We start from the raw sequence: 16,666 nt of genomic DNA, 5'->3' as shown, positions 1-16,666 counted from the left end.
TGCACAAATGAATTCAGTAGGAGATCAGTTTAAAACAGCTTTTTAAAAAAAAAAAAACCAACCTCTTTACATAGCATGTCCTGCAGTTCTGGAGCTTGCTGCCAAGAGAGGTTAGGTAGGTAGGCACTACCAACAGGTCCAGACAGACAAATTCATGGACAACAGGTTTGGTGCCTGAACTGATCCCTGGAAGTGGTAAGTCAGTGGAAACACTGTTTTGTTGTTGCCCAGCTGGCAATTTAAGGACACAAAGTCGAAAAGCACTGGACAAATTAAGCAGCCTTTTTTTAGGGGAAAAAGTATGCGGTCAGATTATTTAGTTATCATAAATTAATGAGTGTAAAAAGGCCATGACTTGATGGCACTTTTGGGAAACCAATGATATAGGAAAATATGTATATTTCTAACAGAAGACATAGCACCCGGTATTTCTCCTTTTGATAAATTTGTTTTTGTACGAACACAGCTGCTTTTAATGTTAATCCCACGCACATGCAGTGTTTTATGTTCCCTGCATTCATACTTTAAATCCGTAAGTACATTGATCCTGGAGATCTTCATTAAGAATTGAATTTCTTGCTTCACAGTGCTGGTTTTTATTTTGTTGTTATTTGGTGGAAAAAGGTTCATATCTTGTTGAATGTGTTGTTTGATAGCAAGTGCTCCAATACCAAAAGAGGGTCTGCACAAGTCTAAAAAAGGATATTTTTTGGCAAAATTAAAAGGAAGAAGGGATTCAGTGGTAATGCTTGTGCAAGAGTAAACACAAACATATAATAATTAGTGTGCTTTCAAAATTTTTTTCTGTAACGTGAAAGGGGGAAGGTAGTGAACTTAGAGCTTTGTAGAGGTGGTGTGGAATGGACGTGGAACCTGTGCTGTGGGCTCTTGGTGGGACAGTGCTGCGAGGCAATTTGTTAGCGATGGGAAGCTGAAGTGAAGGATGTGGCAGAGTTATTGGCTGATGGATGTTTCCGCCTTTATGAATGGAAATCTAATGCTGGATCTCTTCTGCCCCGACCTAATGGAAGATAAAGCATTGATCTGCCTGCCTGGGAAATATTCCAGTTTTGAGATTTGTAAGAGTTGGAAAAGAAAGGTGGCAGAACTATAGCTTTAGAAGCAGTTGCTTTCAAACTACAAATGGAGTGTAGTACTGTATGCACACAAAATTGCACTTTAATTTATTTGTAAACAAGACCATCCATCAGAATATGAGTACGCAGGCTTTTCGTTGTAAGGACGTTTCAGGTCAAACATGCAAACCTGGAAAGTGTAAAATCCCTAAGCTATTCCGTGCTATTCCAGGCAAAATACTAATTGGATTAACTGTGTGTAACATTGTGGTCTTTCAGTAGGAATTCTGGGATCTGACTATAATAAATTAAATCTCAATGTTAACTCTTAATTTTGAGTGTCTTCTCTTCCTCCCACTGCTTTTACCTCCTGATTTTAAGCTTCTCTTTTGTTAGTTGCTTGGCAAGGTTGGGTCAGAGGGCTTTGTTTTTTTCTTTCCTGGATACGTCTCTGTATCTGTTGTCAAGTGTGAAAAGGGTAGGTTGCTGTGTACAAAATGCCTGTACTATCCATCGAGTATCGATTCTCAAGTCCAATTCAGGATTTTGCAAGTTGTGGGATCTCAGGGCTCTGCGCTTTTTATTTCTGTCTTCTTCACTGTTTTGCTCTCTGTTTTTCTGACTTGTGACAAATTCATGAACATACAGCTACATGGAGAAAGCTGTCTAACCTTCTTGGTTTCTCTGTAATGGCCTCAATGTATTTATCTGTTCACACATGTCTGCATTTAAAAAAAATAAAAAAAAAAAAATCTTGTTTCTTTGTGCTTTAGTGAAAGAGCAAAAGTTAACTCCATTTAAAATCTTTCAGTCTTGTTCAACTTCAGGTTTTTGCAGTTGGAGCAAATGGGGGCGGGCGACAATTGGTAGAGCTGTACAGTTACATAACTAAAAGCTTTTCTGCTGGAAGTTAGGAGAGCAGATTGCTTGGCCATCAATATGCGACACGTGTTCTTAATCTTCCCACAGTGTCCATGCAGAGGAGTACAGTCAAGCAGTGTGTATTGGTTTGGTAGATTAATGTGTTCAAATAAAAACGCTATCCAAAAATTTCCTCTGGGTTACAAATTTTTTTAGAGAAATAGAGGTGGTGTTATACCACTTGAGAATTTAAATAGTATTTATTTTGCATAATTAATGGCAGATATTATTCTTAGATAGAAATTAGAACTGTTGATGGCTTTCAACATGAAAGTTGTCATCTAAAACTCTTGAGGGGGGAATCAGCTAGGAAAAAGAGATTATACAATGTAACGCAATGGTGATAAGAGTACTATATGCTATTTTATGTGGAACTATCACAGAAGAATGCTCAGCTAGCCAACACTCATGAATTATGTCACCAATTTCACATAAATATTCATGAAAGCAGTGACTGGGACATCAGTGGGTTTTTCTGTACCTGAGGGGAAATTGGTTGGTTGGTTTTGGTTTGAGTGGGGATTTTTTGCTTTTTGTTTTTTGTTTTTAGTTTTTGGATGGAATGGCAATATTATGTTGATCCTGTTGTTAGTGTATACATTCAGAGAAAGGTGATGCAAGTAAAAAATATAATGTGACACTGGACTGAGTTGAAAGACAACAACGTACAAACACTGTTTGCACTGCGAGTCTGTTGGATTTGGTGCTCCAGCTGTTGTTCTATATAGTCCTTTTGTATCTATGTGGAAATGTGACTTCAGCTTCTCCACGGCATGTGATAAACCTGAGGTTTGTTTATCTGTGATGGAACAAGACCTCTGTATCAACTTCCAGATAAAAGCTCAAATGAGAGCACTGCTTGAATACAAAAGCTTGAACTGTTACATCAGAGAGCATCTGAAGTCTACTGAATTTTGTGTTAGCAGTAAATAAGAAGCTGTGCTGCTGTTGCAAGATAAGGTCTATCTTGGACCCTTAGTTTATTCAGTTTCTTCAAAATCACCCTCTCCGTTTGCAAATCAGATTTTGGGGGGGGGGGGTTTGCGGGGTATTTTTGGTGGGGTGGTTTTTTTTTTTTTTTGAGTCATTGAAGGGAAAACCGGTCTAAACTGACCTCAGCAACAATCAAGGCTGTTAACATTTTCTTTGTTAAGGATCATTACCAGAAAAGGTCTGGGCTTGCCCCTAAACTGGATATAGGGGTTTTCTTTCTCCCCTTCCTTGTGTAGAGGAAATAAAGCAAGGAAAAACAAAGCAGATTTGGACACAGCACTGTTAGTTAAGCTTCTATGGGGGCTTCCAAAGGCATTGCCTGCCTTCCTGCAGATGCTTAAAATCACCCACCATGGCGTCTGCAATTTCAAAAGATAGCTGAGCCATTTCTTAACCCTAAAGCACAAAAAGAGGCATCCCTACTTAGCCCCGGCTGCACATCACTTGTGCTCTGTCGTGTTTATTGGGAGCTGGTCTTTCTAGAGAAGCCGCTTGTTAGATTGACTTCATTGCAGCAAAGTGAAATAAATCGTAATTATACAAGGTTAAATAAAGTGGTAGAGGTTAAAGCATGAAAAATCAGTGTCCTCTTGTGCAAGACATGCTTTAAGAAAGCAAGCGGGCCATTTTTCTACACAGAAACCAAAAGTCAGAAATTTGTCAGTTTAACCCGTAGCATCCACAGGACAGGCACGCTCTGCATTTTATGGAAAGCCTATTGGTCTTCATCTGGGTTTAAGACTAGAAGAAATAGAGGAGCTTCCCTTGTCGAAAGAAAGAGTAACCTTGCTTAAACATGTTCTCTTTTCAGGACTTCTTTGGTTTGTCTTATAGTATTGCCAGTATTGTGTGCTCTGCTGGTCAGTAGGAGGAATGGACAGATACCTATGAAAATAATTACAGGTCAGATTTGCCTGATGGATCTTCTTTAATTAGTTGGTAGCCTTTTGCACACATACGTGAATGCACGTCATAGAAAAACAGCTTCTGCTGAGCAGCTGCCAGCTCTCGCTGGTCATTTAACTAGAGGATGATGCACAAAACTGTCATAACACGTTTCTTATGAAAGAAAGTGACTTCAGAATGCATGTGCCTAAGATGATCTTGACATGGTGAATCTGAATATTACTCTTTTTTTTTTTTTTTTTTCTTCTAGTTTGTGGAGACATCCATGGTCAGTTCTTTGACTTGATGAAACTGTTTGAAGTGGGAGGTTCTCCTGCCAACACGCGGTATCTCTTCCTGGGGGACTACGTGGACAGAGGGTACTTCAGCATTGAAGTAAGTTTCTTATTTCTGTTTTTGGCTGCGAAACTGCTTGCAGCCTACTGTGTATATCTAGCATCATAATTTAACTAGCTCAGGAATACTGAAGCTCTTTGCAGATACCACTTGTGAGCAGAAGAATGTCACTGTTGAGGTTTTCAGAAAGGTTGTTTGGTATCCAGCCAAATCCTACTACATGTGTGCTGGAAAGCTGGCGGAGAATGGACCTTGGTGCTAACTAGTGGCCATCCAAATATAGCACAGAAGGCAGTCTGCTCTGCAGCTTGCGCAAGCTAAATCAGATGAATAGACATGAGCTATTAGAAAAGAGACATAACAGAAAAACTAAATAAAACCCTCATAATTTCGTTTGACATTTAGGTTTATTTGATCTGAGTCTCCTGGATGCAAAATCTTATGAAAATGGAAGGACTAGATAGGGGGTAAATGGGACAAAAAAAGCCATCAGATAACATGCTGTGCTGGAGAGAATGAATGAGTTCAGTTTAGATATAGCATGCAGGAGTGCATGATCTCTGGCTTTTGATGTAGCACTTGAATCCACAGAGAAGAAGTGATGCATGTGTGCCCTGTTGAAGATGCTGAGACCTGGTGCAGGCTCAAGTATCAGGTCATAGAATGTGGAGGTCAAATGACAGCATCTTTAGCTGGCTTGTGAAGGAAATGGTGTCCTGTCCAACCTGCCCACCTTTGACTAGAAGCGAGTCAAATACCAAGCGCGAATCCTTTGTTCCAGTGCTCATAAAGCAAACTGGATTTTTTTTCTGCTGTTCTGTGTTGCTGCTTGGTTTTGCAAACTGACAGATGAGGTGCACAATTATCAAATAAAACCTAATCTGGATTTGTTCATCCAGGTCATCGTTGATCTGGTCACTGAATGGTCAGTCAGAAACCCTTGCAGCAGCTTTTGAGCTACAGCTTGACTCCTTTCTCTGAAAAGTTCAGACTTTATCTCCCTCTGAGTGAAGGGAGAATACCCGTTATCTGTTAAAAGCAATATAGGTCCTATGATACGTGACTGGGTAAGATGGCAGCACGCAAGAACATATATACTGCTGTTTCATTCCACATACCATATCTTAGTACACTGTTGTCATATTGATATAAAAATATGTAATCCCAAGCAGCTGAGTTATAATATGTTTGTAAAATGGATCAGTGTATTATCTTGCCAGTGTTATATTTATAGTATGAAGAGAAGTTTCTTAAAAATAAGATGCAGTAAAACTACTTTTGCTTTATTAGTTCATTTTAAACCTTAATTTAAAATGTTAACAGAATCCCTTGGCACATTTTACAAATAGAAATATGCTGTTCCAAGTGCAAGTGCTCTAAAAACTTAAGAATTGCAAGGTTCTTTCACCCACCTGCCAAAAATCAATATAGTGAGGATTTTGTCTAATACTGAAGTCAGCACTTCGATTATGATTTTTTTTTTTTTTGTCACGTGTGCCTGCTTCTTCCCTTCTCTGATCCACAGTGAGCTGTAAACTATATCATCGCTGTGGATTACCACACTGGATTGCTCGGGGAAGGTTGGGAGTGTGAGGGGTGGCTTCACAGACTTAAACTGTTGTCCAGGTCAGTCTTGAACTACCGTTCAGTTGTGATAACCTAGTTCATATCTCCTGTAGACTTCAACCGAGCCAAGTTGTATCTGGAAGAGGATAGTTTTGTCTTCATTTCTACATATTTTTTTAATATAAGAAACGGAACAAGTGGATTTGCTTCAGCTTTCAAGTGCTGGTCTGATATTTTGCCAAAATCTACTCCAGGGCTATTGCTGATTAAAGACAATAGCAAGCCATATAACACAAAGCAAAATAGCTTATGGGTGGGTAATAATCCCCTTAAAATTCTTCATTTAGCACATACATATTTAGCAAATTATATTCTGAGTTTAGTTTTTCCATTCTGGAACACAACTTTTTCACCGGAAGCAGTACTGGCTTCTGCCAGCACCAAGGAAATATCTAAGCTGTTGCTTATATTATTCCTTTTTGTATGTAAGGTTCTCAGATCACCACTTCTTTGGTCACATAACTGATTCTCCCTACCTGTCACCTTGATTAAAGAATGCCTTTGAAAGGAAAGGCAGTTTTCTGTTTCGTACGTGTATTTGGACGTAGAGCTATGCATTCAGGCATGAACTCAGCACAAGTAGTGACAAGGAAAGAAAAATGGTGAAGAATACAACTTGGCGTGTTGGGGGTGGGGGCGCTTTTGGTGGAGAAGGAACCCTGAGCACATCTAGCAGGCACCAGCTCTTGCCAGTACTTTGTGTTGGAGAAGTCGTGGTGGTAAACAGTCCTAGCCTGATCTCAATGTGTATTTCTACCACGTCAGTCACACATTGATCTTTATTCCATCGACCTGTTGGCTCCTCTTCCTGCTATGTAGACACAAGACTACTGCAGTTCTGGGGTCATTCCGAAAGAATTAAGTAGCTGGCCCAAGGTACTAGTTACAAGTAATATAAGCTTTAAAAAAATCCCTTTGATTGCCGTGTGATATCTGGCGTAAAAGTGACACCATTGAGCCTAGACCTAGCTGAGTTCTGGTAGTGGGCGAGATAATCCTTGTCTGTGGGCTGCAAAGCATTTGGGATTCTTCTGGATGAAAGGTACTATATAATGTAAGCTATTATCATTAAGAACAGAGGAAGAAATTGCATAAGGTAGGTGGAAGGCATTTGATAATGCAGAGGGAAAGAGAGGAAAGTATTTGTATAAGGCAGTCAGCAGAAGTGACAGTCCTTGCCCCATGGAGCTTTTGATCTAGGGACTCAATCCTTCGCATGTGTGCTCCGTTTTTACTAGACGTAGCTCCACTGTTTGAAGGGGGATGTTTTCAGTCTTTGAAATTAATTCTGAGCAAGGTGTTGCAGGATGAGAGACTAATAAAGGAATTACAACAGGTAAAACAAAAAAAAAAATGTCAAAATTGTAGATAAGATGAAACGAGGTTTCTCAGCACAGACCAAATCTTTATCCTGTAGCTGCACTCTGTTTTCCATTTGACCTTTTGGCAGAGCCCGAGCATTTCTTCACTTAGAATAACAAATTTCTGCAAGTTGCAATATCTGATACGGCACACTTGTTTCCTCAGCTCCGTAACTGATAACGTTTCCCTGTTGTGCTTGTGCACCGTTCCAGGGTTTTAACTCCAGAGTAGAAACCCCTCAGTTCTCACTTTCAAACAGGTTTTATGGTCATTGGAGAAAAGAAACCCAAATGATCAAAACAGAGGGCTATTTTTAAATCCAAAGAATACTTAGAGTATAAGTGGTTCTGCAGGAATGGGTTATAAGGAAGAATGACTAATCTCTACCTGAGTCTGAAAACTCTCTTTTGAAAGGCAGACATAAATGCCTTATGTTAGACCTAGAGACAGTCTTGGAAAAATTACAATCAGAGTAAACACCGACTATAATGCATTAATACTATTATGTAAATGAACTGTTGGAATTATTTTCCTGCCCAATCCCACATAAAAACATGCAGGCTCAAATGTCAATTGAATATCACAAGGTACATACTGACCATTTTTAACAGAGCAGATAGTTAAGATATGGAGAATTAAACCAATGTTCAAAATGAACAAAACCAGAGTTGTGTTTTAAGGTTCAAAATGCTCATACGTCTTCATTTCCCGAATGCAAAGACTGAAATTCCAGAAAGAGAAACTGTCTTTGTGGTATTTCTAGCAAGAACAAAGTGAGGTGTTTGGAGTGAGTATGGAATTTGACCATCGGACCTTGCATCAATTAAAAAAGCTTCTGGTGCTTGAAATGCTTCTGAACTCAGTGAACTGTTCAAAATTATTAACTGGTCTCTCCCAAGAAAAGAATTACATATAAATAAACTTGTGTTAGTAAACTGTGGGTGAAGGGAATGCTGGTGAAGCCATGCGGTTGTCATCTCTCAAGTCTCCGTGCACTTTCTAGGACTTTATTGGAAGAATAAACACCTTTCAGTTTTCTCCATTGCTCTAGTGTGTTAATGTTTCCCAATAAACAGCTTGATTTAAAATAGTTTTGGTCGATCAGGAATAGTTTACCAGTGAAGTCAATGTGTTTTTTTCACTTCTCTTGGAGCAAAGAAAATCCTAATACCTTAATTATCCTACAGTTCCTTGCCCTTTTCTTCTGTGTAACAGTAGCAAATATGTTTCTCTGTAGCAAAAATTTGCATCTTGTAAGATCTTGTTTTTTGCTGGGCAGTTCTCCTCAAACCCGTGAATATTTAGTAATTCAGCAAATTCAGATTATTTTTGTGTATATTAGATTCCTAGACTGGAACATCTGTTTATGTCAGGGCCATCTTCACAGCTTGCCTGGTCCTGTGCCAGCTCTTCCCAGAGCAAGTCCCCCACATGCCAAGAACCCCTTTTTGGCTGCGGGGAGACAACATGGGACGGTGCCCTGGAGGTCGCTCGCACCATTTTCCCCGCTCTGCTTCCATCTCTTTGTGGGACCCATCGCCACAGAAAACAGCTGGGGCCGAGACACGAGGTCCAACAAGGAGAGCTAGGACCTGACACTTGAATACCTGTTTAGAAAGTACTAGTTATAAGAATTAGAGGAATATTTAAGAAAAAGAATTTTCTAGTCACTTTTTGGTTGAAAAAGAGGTCCTTCCTTTTTGGACATTTTGAGGCCCTTCCAAGGGCTGAAATGGGAGTATTGTGGTCTAAACACTAGAAAAAAGTATGAGGCAAGTAGCAATATTTTGCAAGTGATCACTTTTAATAAAATCATCTGGGAGACTAGCTGGAAGAGAGTCTTGCAATAATTGAAGTCTACAGGTGCTAAAGTACCATGCAGGTGTCAAAACAAGATCCTAAAGCAGCTTGGTAATATTCAACAGATGTTTAAAAAAAAAAATCAGAAGTAGAATGATCAGAATGAGATTCTTGAACAACATTTTAGAAACAGCTGAGACCCTGACCACTAGGAGTGGATTCACTGCTGCTCCACGAGACGTCTTTATTTCCACAGCAGTAGCCTTTTTAATTTTTAAATATGCAACCTGTATGTACACGACCACTGGTTTTAGAAGCACAAAAAACAGGTAAAATTAGAGCACATTGGCAAAAGCGTTGTGGCAAAGACTATAAATTGTCACTGAAGGTCTGGTTGATGCAAGTAGCGCTACCTTGTTGCCCCTGTTCTGCAGCAGAGCATTAAGAGAAGAGATCATCTTTAATGCTCTGAAAGTTGGGGGGAAAATGAAATCCTGGTTGTACTGAAGACAATACAATTTTTTTCTTTATTTTCAGTAGTGTTCAGAGTTTTCTTTCCCTGTGTTCAAGGGATGGTAGTTCAGAAATGGCGATAACTTGCCTCTCTTGTGTTTTGGTTACAGATGCAATGTATCTTTATTTGTCTCTGAAGTAAAGCCCTAATATGTAGTCATACCAGTAGTGTGAATGCAGTTGTGTGCGTAAAAAGGTACGTGGTTTCCGTTGGGATGGTTGTTCCATTTGAGAGAGCTGTACCTGTACTAGGTGCTATGATGGTATAATGATTTCAATGCAGTTAAAGTAGTGCAGTTTTTCCATTTAGGTGAGGTGTGCGTTAGTTACAGAGTGAAGGAGCTATGCCAGCGTACTGCTCCACAGTTCACAGAGCATCAGCAGACACCTTAGCAACGCGTGGCTCAAATTATCCTGTCGAGTGCGAATTCCCTTGTGTTTATTCACACTGAATTTCAGCTGCTGGGGGAGTGCCCGATGCCATCAGCCCTTTGGAGGGAGGGGTCATCTTTTGTTACCCATGCAAAGCCACACAGCTAACAGAACGAGCTGCGTCTTTCTTCCCGGCGTGATCAGTGCAAGAGCACCCAGAAGCGAGTGCGCTGTGTTACGTGTGTTGCTGGGGTGCCAATCTAGTGGCAACGGTAACGATTTTTCAAGGTTCCTTGTCTTGAGTTTGTAGCTCGAGATACGTGCAAGAGGTCTGGGGCTTTTGGTTTTCCTTTTCAGGAGGGTGCTGCGATGTCGAATTGTGCAAAGGCTCAAATTCAACATGCAACAGTGGAGTTAAATCCCAAGTCTGTTTTGAAAATATGTGCCTTTGGCTTACGCAGTGCTTAATTGCACAGACCTTTTCTTTCCTGATGCTGAGGCTGCCAGAACCCCAGCAGGAAAACAGCTTGACTTATAGGAGCTGGGAGGTGGGCAGATTACCTCTTTGTTATAAACTTAACATAGCTGCTAATTCAACAGCTGAAAGACACTAAGCAAGTAAGCAGGGGGTGCAGTTTCAGGGCTGGCATTTAAGAGATGTAACTGGTTTTTTTTGATAGTATGAAATGAGACAGGCCAAAAATACCTCAGGGATGTCCAGATTGCAAGGTCACTGCTGTACATTTTACATAGAGTTACAGCAGAGTTGATGTGTTGTATATTCTTGATGAAAGAGTTGGGGGGGGGGGGGGGGGGGAAGATATTTTAAAATTTTGCTACTGGGAAGCAGTATTACCAAATAATTGAAGATTGTAAGCTCAGATTTTCAACAAGGGCAAATGGTCATAAATCTTTTGACTTCAGTGAAAATTATGATATGCAAAGCAGAGTTAAAAAAAAATAAAACCAGAATGTTTACTCATGATATATTTGGACATAATTTTTTTGTATGTAAATGACTGTAAGTTGAAAAGCCGTGAAAAATTGTCACCCTCGTATTTGCTGTTCAGTTTGTGAAAAGACCCATCTACTAATTAGTTCTTGTTTACTGTTACAATATTACATCACTGAAAAGGGAGAAAATTAAAGGAATTGTCTAAACAAAATTAGCCTTCGATATGGTACCAGTGAAAACACAAACTGTGAATGGTGGGCTTACATTACTTGGATAGTGGCAGGGAAACTGCAGTGGACTACACTGATTCTCTGTTATCTTCTAGGTCTGGTTCTCATGAGTGCTTCAGAGGAAGCCTAGAAAAAAAGAAAAAATAAATCTGTGATAGGCAGATATACTGAGATCTACCCATAAACAAGTACTAAATGCCAAAAAGATAAAACTTCCAGCTTTCCTTATTTTCCCTGCTTCCCAAATCTGGATGATATTTTAAGTACCTAGTGCTCATTTCAATCTTGCCAAGGCTTTATAAAAATGAAAAACTTAGTTATAAGGGAAATGTAAACCACTCCTCTTTTTTTTTTTTTTTTTTTTTTAATAAAGCATTTCATCTAAGCACTAATCATTGTGCTTTTCTAAATTATAAGATGCTTTGGCAGGATTAGAAGCTCTAAGGTAACTTAGATAAAACTTTAAAAGCTGGAACTTTTCTTGCATGGATGGAGGTGTCACTTTAAACTTCTTGTCTTGCAACATTTACATCAAATTTTTGCATTAGCCAGTAAGTTCAAAGAAGTGGAAGATTCTGGTAATTTTTGGAGGAATGAAGAAGATGTCATCAAAGAGAGAACTGTACTGTTGATGTGAAGTGCAGGCTTCCTTCCCCATTGAAGTGAAATCCTCAAACCCAAGTCTTCTCTCTCTGCAAACTCCAAGAAACTTGTGACCTAACACCGTAATTTCCTGCTGGATCACGTCAGCGTGACCTGCCTGGCTTTTTGACGTCTCTTCTCATGTCCTGCAGTGGCAATAGCTGCCTGTACTTTCTGCTCTTTTTACCCAGTTCTAGACCCTCTGAGTAGAAGAACAGAAATTACGGAGTGCAGGCAGAGCATCCAGATCTTCACATGTAATAAATTCAAGACAAAGAGTAGTAGTATAAAACCCCTGCTGCTATGTAATTATCTATGGATACTGTGAGGTTTAGCACAAACATAAAAAATGTTACATCCTTTCCTTTTTCCTTTTTTCTTTTTTTTTTCTTTTTAAGATGAGGACTGTGTAGCAAATGAGGGAGCAGAAATCAAAATGTTGAGACGTGATTAACGTAATTACTCTATTTATCAAGACATTCTGAATTGTAGAAGGGAATTCATACTGTACAAATTTAGAGGCATTACATTGACAAAAATGTTGATTCTTCTCTAAGCAGAAACCGTGGTTAGGAATATATTTTGGATTTCCAAACTATTGATTATTAAGGTAAATAAAGTAAATAATTTTTGTGAACAGAATGAAAGGGAGTGTTAGGAGGTAGTTGCAAATGAAAGTGGGGGAGTTTTGACACCTTTTGCTTCTTGTGCAACAGTTTGGCAGTTTGTGGATATTTAAGAAAGAAAGGGTTGGAGGAGACATTGTTCAGACTGTTTTCTAGCTCACGCTTTTTGAGAGGCCGTTGTGGTCTGTACAGCGTTCTTGCAGACGGTGGGGTCATCTCACGGGATGAATGTGAGTTTGTCAGCCACGTACCTGAGCGCAAGGGTCATCCTGCACAAAGGATAAATCTTCCATGAAGCTTGCAAGGTTACTCATTTGTCAAGAGTCTCGTGGGGCTTTGGCATGGTTGCCATGTCAGTTTTGTTTTTAAAACAACTACTTTAATCGGATGGTTTTGAGAGGTCTGAGCAGACATTAGCCTTTCCACGTTGTCTTTTTTTATCTTTAAAAACATGTCTAGAAGAAATGTCATCTCAAATAGAAATCGTCTGGAAAGATAAAAGGCTTTATAGAAGCTTTGTTGTAACTTCATTTAATGCAAGAGCTTTGTGGGGTTTTTTTCTTGGTTGGTTGTACAGAACAATGTTAAGTGAAAAATGAACAAGCGTTCATGTAAAAACCATGTAATGTTGGAAGCTGAGGTATTTCCTGAAGTGTGGGTTAAATTGTTCTAGGGCAACTTTTCCTTAAGCCAGGAAATGCAGATCTTCCGGTGAAATTGTTTCCGTGGCGGGTTTCTGCCTAACCTGCCAGGTGGAGAGCGCGCACTCCATTTTAGAGATGCACAGCAATTACTTCTTGATAGCTGGGGCCACTGAAGGCAACGCGCGGCCGAACGGGGAGATACCGCTTAGCAAAAGTGTAAAACTTTATCAGAATGTACTGATACTAGTTTCGGCCAGTCCAGGTTGAAGGGCAGAGAAACGTTAGCGTGTAATGTATGAAGAGTGAAATTAAGCCGTTGAAAAGAAATGTTTCACGTGGAATACTTTTTCTTCTGCTAGGGTTTTTTTTTGGTGAAGGGAAACACAAGTGACTGAATTACGTCATTATTTATTTATTCTATTTTTCTTTCTTCTTTCTGATTTGCAGTGTGTGCTGTACTTGTGGGCCTTGAAAATCCTTTACCCCAAAACACTGTTTTTACTTCGTGGGAATCATGAATGTAGACATTTAACAGAGTATTTCACATTTAAGCAAGAATGTAAGTCTACCTTAACCTTTCTCCTCTTAACTCCCTTTTGAACAACTTGATTTGTTATTTTATGAGTATTTTATGCTGGTTTACCATCAGTAATTTCAAATGTACTTTTTCATGTTACCCACCATGAATTTTAAATTGTAATCCCTGCTCCCTGAGAGGGCAGTCATCTTGCAGAGGGGCTGGGGTGGGTGTCTCGGTGGTGGAGAAAGGAAGGGTTAGACCCCCTGTACAAACCCGGGGGTGTCATCACTTGGTGCTGCAGGTATCGAGACATTTCAGCTTGCCAGCCTGGCCTGGGCAGCAGCCCCGTGGCTACCGCGGGGCCATCTGGGCCTGGGTGCTCTCGGTAAATCTGTGCTGCTGCCGCTCCTTGCAGCGGCTGCCGGTTTGGTAAAAACCTGCCGGCTCTGGCACCTCTGCGACGCGTCCCTGATCGGTGGCGGAGGAGGTGGCATCTCACCGGGTCTCACCTGCGGCAGGAGAAAAATGCAAGGAATTTCTATGTTTGGGGTTTTTTTCCTTTAAGTATAGCATTTTCACATTTACTCTGTAAAGTAGACTTAAACTTTTTGATATGCTCTTTTTATAGGAATTCCTTTCTGTGTTGCAAGAAAGGATACAGTGACACATAAAAGCTCATTAGATACAGACCTTCACCTGCACAATGAAGCTTGCTTTTTTTTTTCTTTTCCTGTGGTACTGTAAGCTGAAGCTATTGCCATAAGTATGTGTTCCCTTTTTAGCATCAGGGATAAAGGAAATGTTAATTGGCTCAAAGGCTTCATGCTTTACTGAGTTTAATATGTGTATTGGTAAATTAACATTTCAGCTTCATTGTACCACCTCGTTCATTTCATAATGGCATTTCTATAGATAATTAATTATAAGGGACTGGGCTAAAGTTCTGATTGCTTCATAGAGAGCATATTGAGTGATAATGTAGTAGATAATAACCATTCAGCAGGCTTTTTAAGGTTTGTTGTATAGATTTCATGGCAGACCATAATGGTATATTGAATTGTTTATTTACAGTTTTCTAGAAAAATATAATAAACTCAGCAGAACTTTTATCAGTTTCACCTCAGAATCTGAAGGTTTTTTCCAGCAGTGAATAACAATAATCCTAAAGAATTTTTTGCAGGAGGCAAGCTTTGGTACAGTCCTCAGTGCAAGAGAGAGCAGTGAGAGCAAGAGATATTAAGCAGCATCCTGATTTCTTTTTCCCTCTTAAATATTGATGGCACTTTCTGATACCATCTTAATCTTTAAAAGGTAAAATCAAATATTCAGAACGCGTATACGATGCCTGTATGGATGCCTTTGACTGCCTTCCATTGGCTGCTCTGATGAACCAACAATTCCTGTGTGTACACGGTGGCTTGTCTCCAGAGATCAACACCTTAGATGACATCAGAAAAGTAAGTCTGAATATTGTGCAGGTCTAATAAGTGAACAGTTAATCGTCAGCAGCTAAAACTTGAATCCTTTCTCACTGTTGCTCATTTCTGTAAGATGCTTGTTTGTCATTTTGACATTCATGTTGACATCACCTTTTAAAGGTCTTTTTAAATAGAACATAAAAGAAATTGCTGCAATTAGTCATATTTTATTGAGGTGAAGAAATCACTGGCATGCAGTAAAACAAAGAATTTTTCATTTTTGTGTTCTAAACAAAATAAATGTGTTAGGTATGTAAGTATTTAGGAGCAAATGAATACATAGCATTAATTTCTTTTAAGTATTATCTAGTAGCTCAGTGTAAGCAGCTGCACTTTCTTGCAGAAGAGATAAAAAACACTCTAGAAAAAACTCACGATACTTAAAACATAAAATAAAAAAGTATGGTATGATTGCAATGAATATAGTCAAAACAATGTTGTTATTTTAAAAAGAATCAAAAGCTTCATTCTCAGTAGGGCCTGCCGTATTTTTAACAGTACTGCACTTGAGTACCTAGCAAATTGTCTAAGCGAAGCTTAGTAAGTTCATGCTTGTGTTCTGAGAAATTTCTTATCAATCTCGTGAAAGGTCAGAGAACAGTCTCAAACAGTTTCTTCACATAATCCAGTGTCATTGCATGTTATCAAGATAATTTTTTTTCAGGTTTTTTGTAAAAGAGATCTCAGTTGACATTTCTGAAAGGAGGTATTTAAACCATTCATGCTTATTGTTTCCAGCAGAAAAGATTTTCTTATTTCTTCCTTGCAGTTTGAGACTTGCAAACATGGATATATACTTCTGGGCTTCAAAGCTATTAAAAGATAAATTATATTCTGAGGTTAATTTGAGCCTACCAAGAAATTAATATGGTTAAAAAAAACCCCAAACTTGAGCCAGTAATTACATGTTTTGGTTTAAAAGTGATTAGATAAAGATATTAACTGCACAATTTAAAAATTACTGAATGTAAAGTTTTGTTTCCGAGTTAAAGGTTCACTATCTCATTAAGCAAAAATATTCTCTGCCTAAAAATTAGCTGGCTTTGCAACGATGTAATGGCAGAGTAAAGCTGTTTAGCTCTCAGCTTCTAGACTAGGGTCATTAACATCTTCACTATTTCTTTTTCCCCCACTAGCAGGTTTGTTCATCTTTGGCAATCTGCAGGAATTGTTTTTGCATATTTATGAATTGTTATTTAGTTTAAAAGAATTATAGTTACAAAAGCAGAGGAATACTGATTTTTAATATTTCCCTATTTTGCTATACTTTGTCTTATTTGGAGTATCATTCTATATAATTTGAATTTTTTTATACCAGTAGTCAGGCAGAAAGAGTTTTCAGGTGCATAATTAGGGTTGGGGTTATGAAAGCAACAAGAATTTCATGGCAAGAATGTCATGCAAGAATGCAGAGATGTTGTTTTGGTATTTAATTACAATTTTTTGTGAAAATGTTTTTAAATCAAAATGGGAATTTGCTTTGAAATAACTATTGTACTTTTTTCTTGAGGTACCTCACTCACATAAATTGAGTGCCGTGATGTTTGAAAAATCACAAAATCAGAAATACCATCTTCTCTCCTGTCCACTGAAATGCTTTCAAAAAACTGTAGAAAAAGGAAAAATAAATTGCACACAAAAATTCATGCAGAATCCACTGTATCTC

The 16,666-nt window shown here is 38.9% G+C and overlaps 1 protein-coding gene across 2 annotated transcripts in view; it reads left to right on the top strand.

The window, feature by feature from the left end:
* The window catches only part of PPP3CA (protein phosphatase 3 catalytic subunit alpha), a 200,779-nt gene that overhangs the window by 140,080 nt on the left and 44,033 nt on the right, over positions 1 to 16,666 (top strand). For both annotated transcript variants that reach the window (XM_054824466.1, XM_054824465.1), the window contains exons 3-5: positions 4,147 to 4,271; positions 13,450 to 13,561; positions 14,834 to 14,979. In XM_054824466.1, coding sequence (XP_054680441.1) covers positions 4,147 to 4,271; positions 13,450 to 13,561; positions 14,834 to 14,979 — 383 coding nt within the window. The remainder of the gene's footprint in view (positions 1 to 4,146; positions 4,272 to 13,449; positions 13,562 to 14,833; positions 14,980 to 16,666) is intronic.

The sequence above is a fragment of the Grus americana genome, chromosome 4 (genome assembly GCF_028858705.1).
Source record: "Grus americana isolate bGruAme1 chromosome 4, bGruAme1.mat, whole genome shotgun sequence".
In the NCBI taxonomy this organism is placed as follows: domain Eukaryota; kingdom Metazoa; phylum Chordata; class Aves; order Gruiformes; family Gruidae; genus Grus; species Grus americana.
The sequence above is the reverse complement of the archived record's forward strand: the minus strand, read 5'-3'. Positions and strand labels throughout refer to the sequence as shown.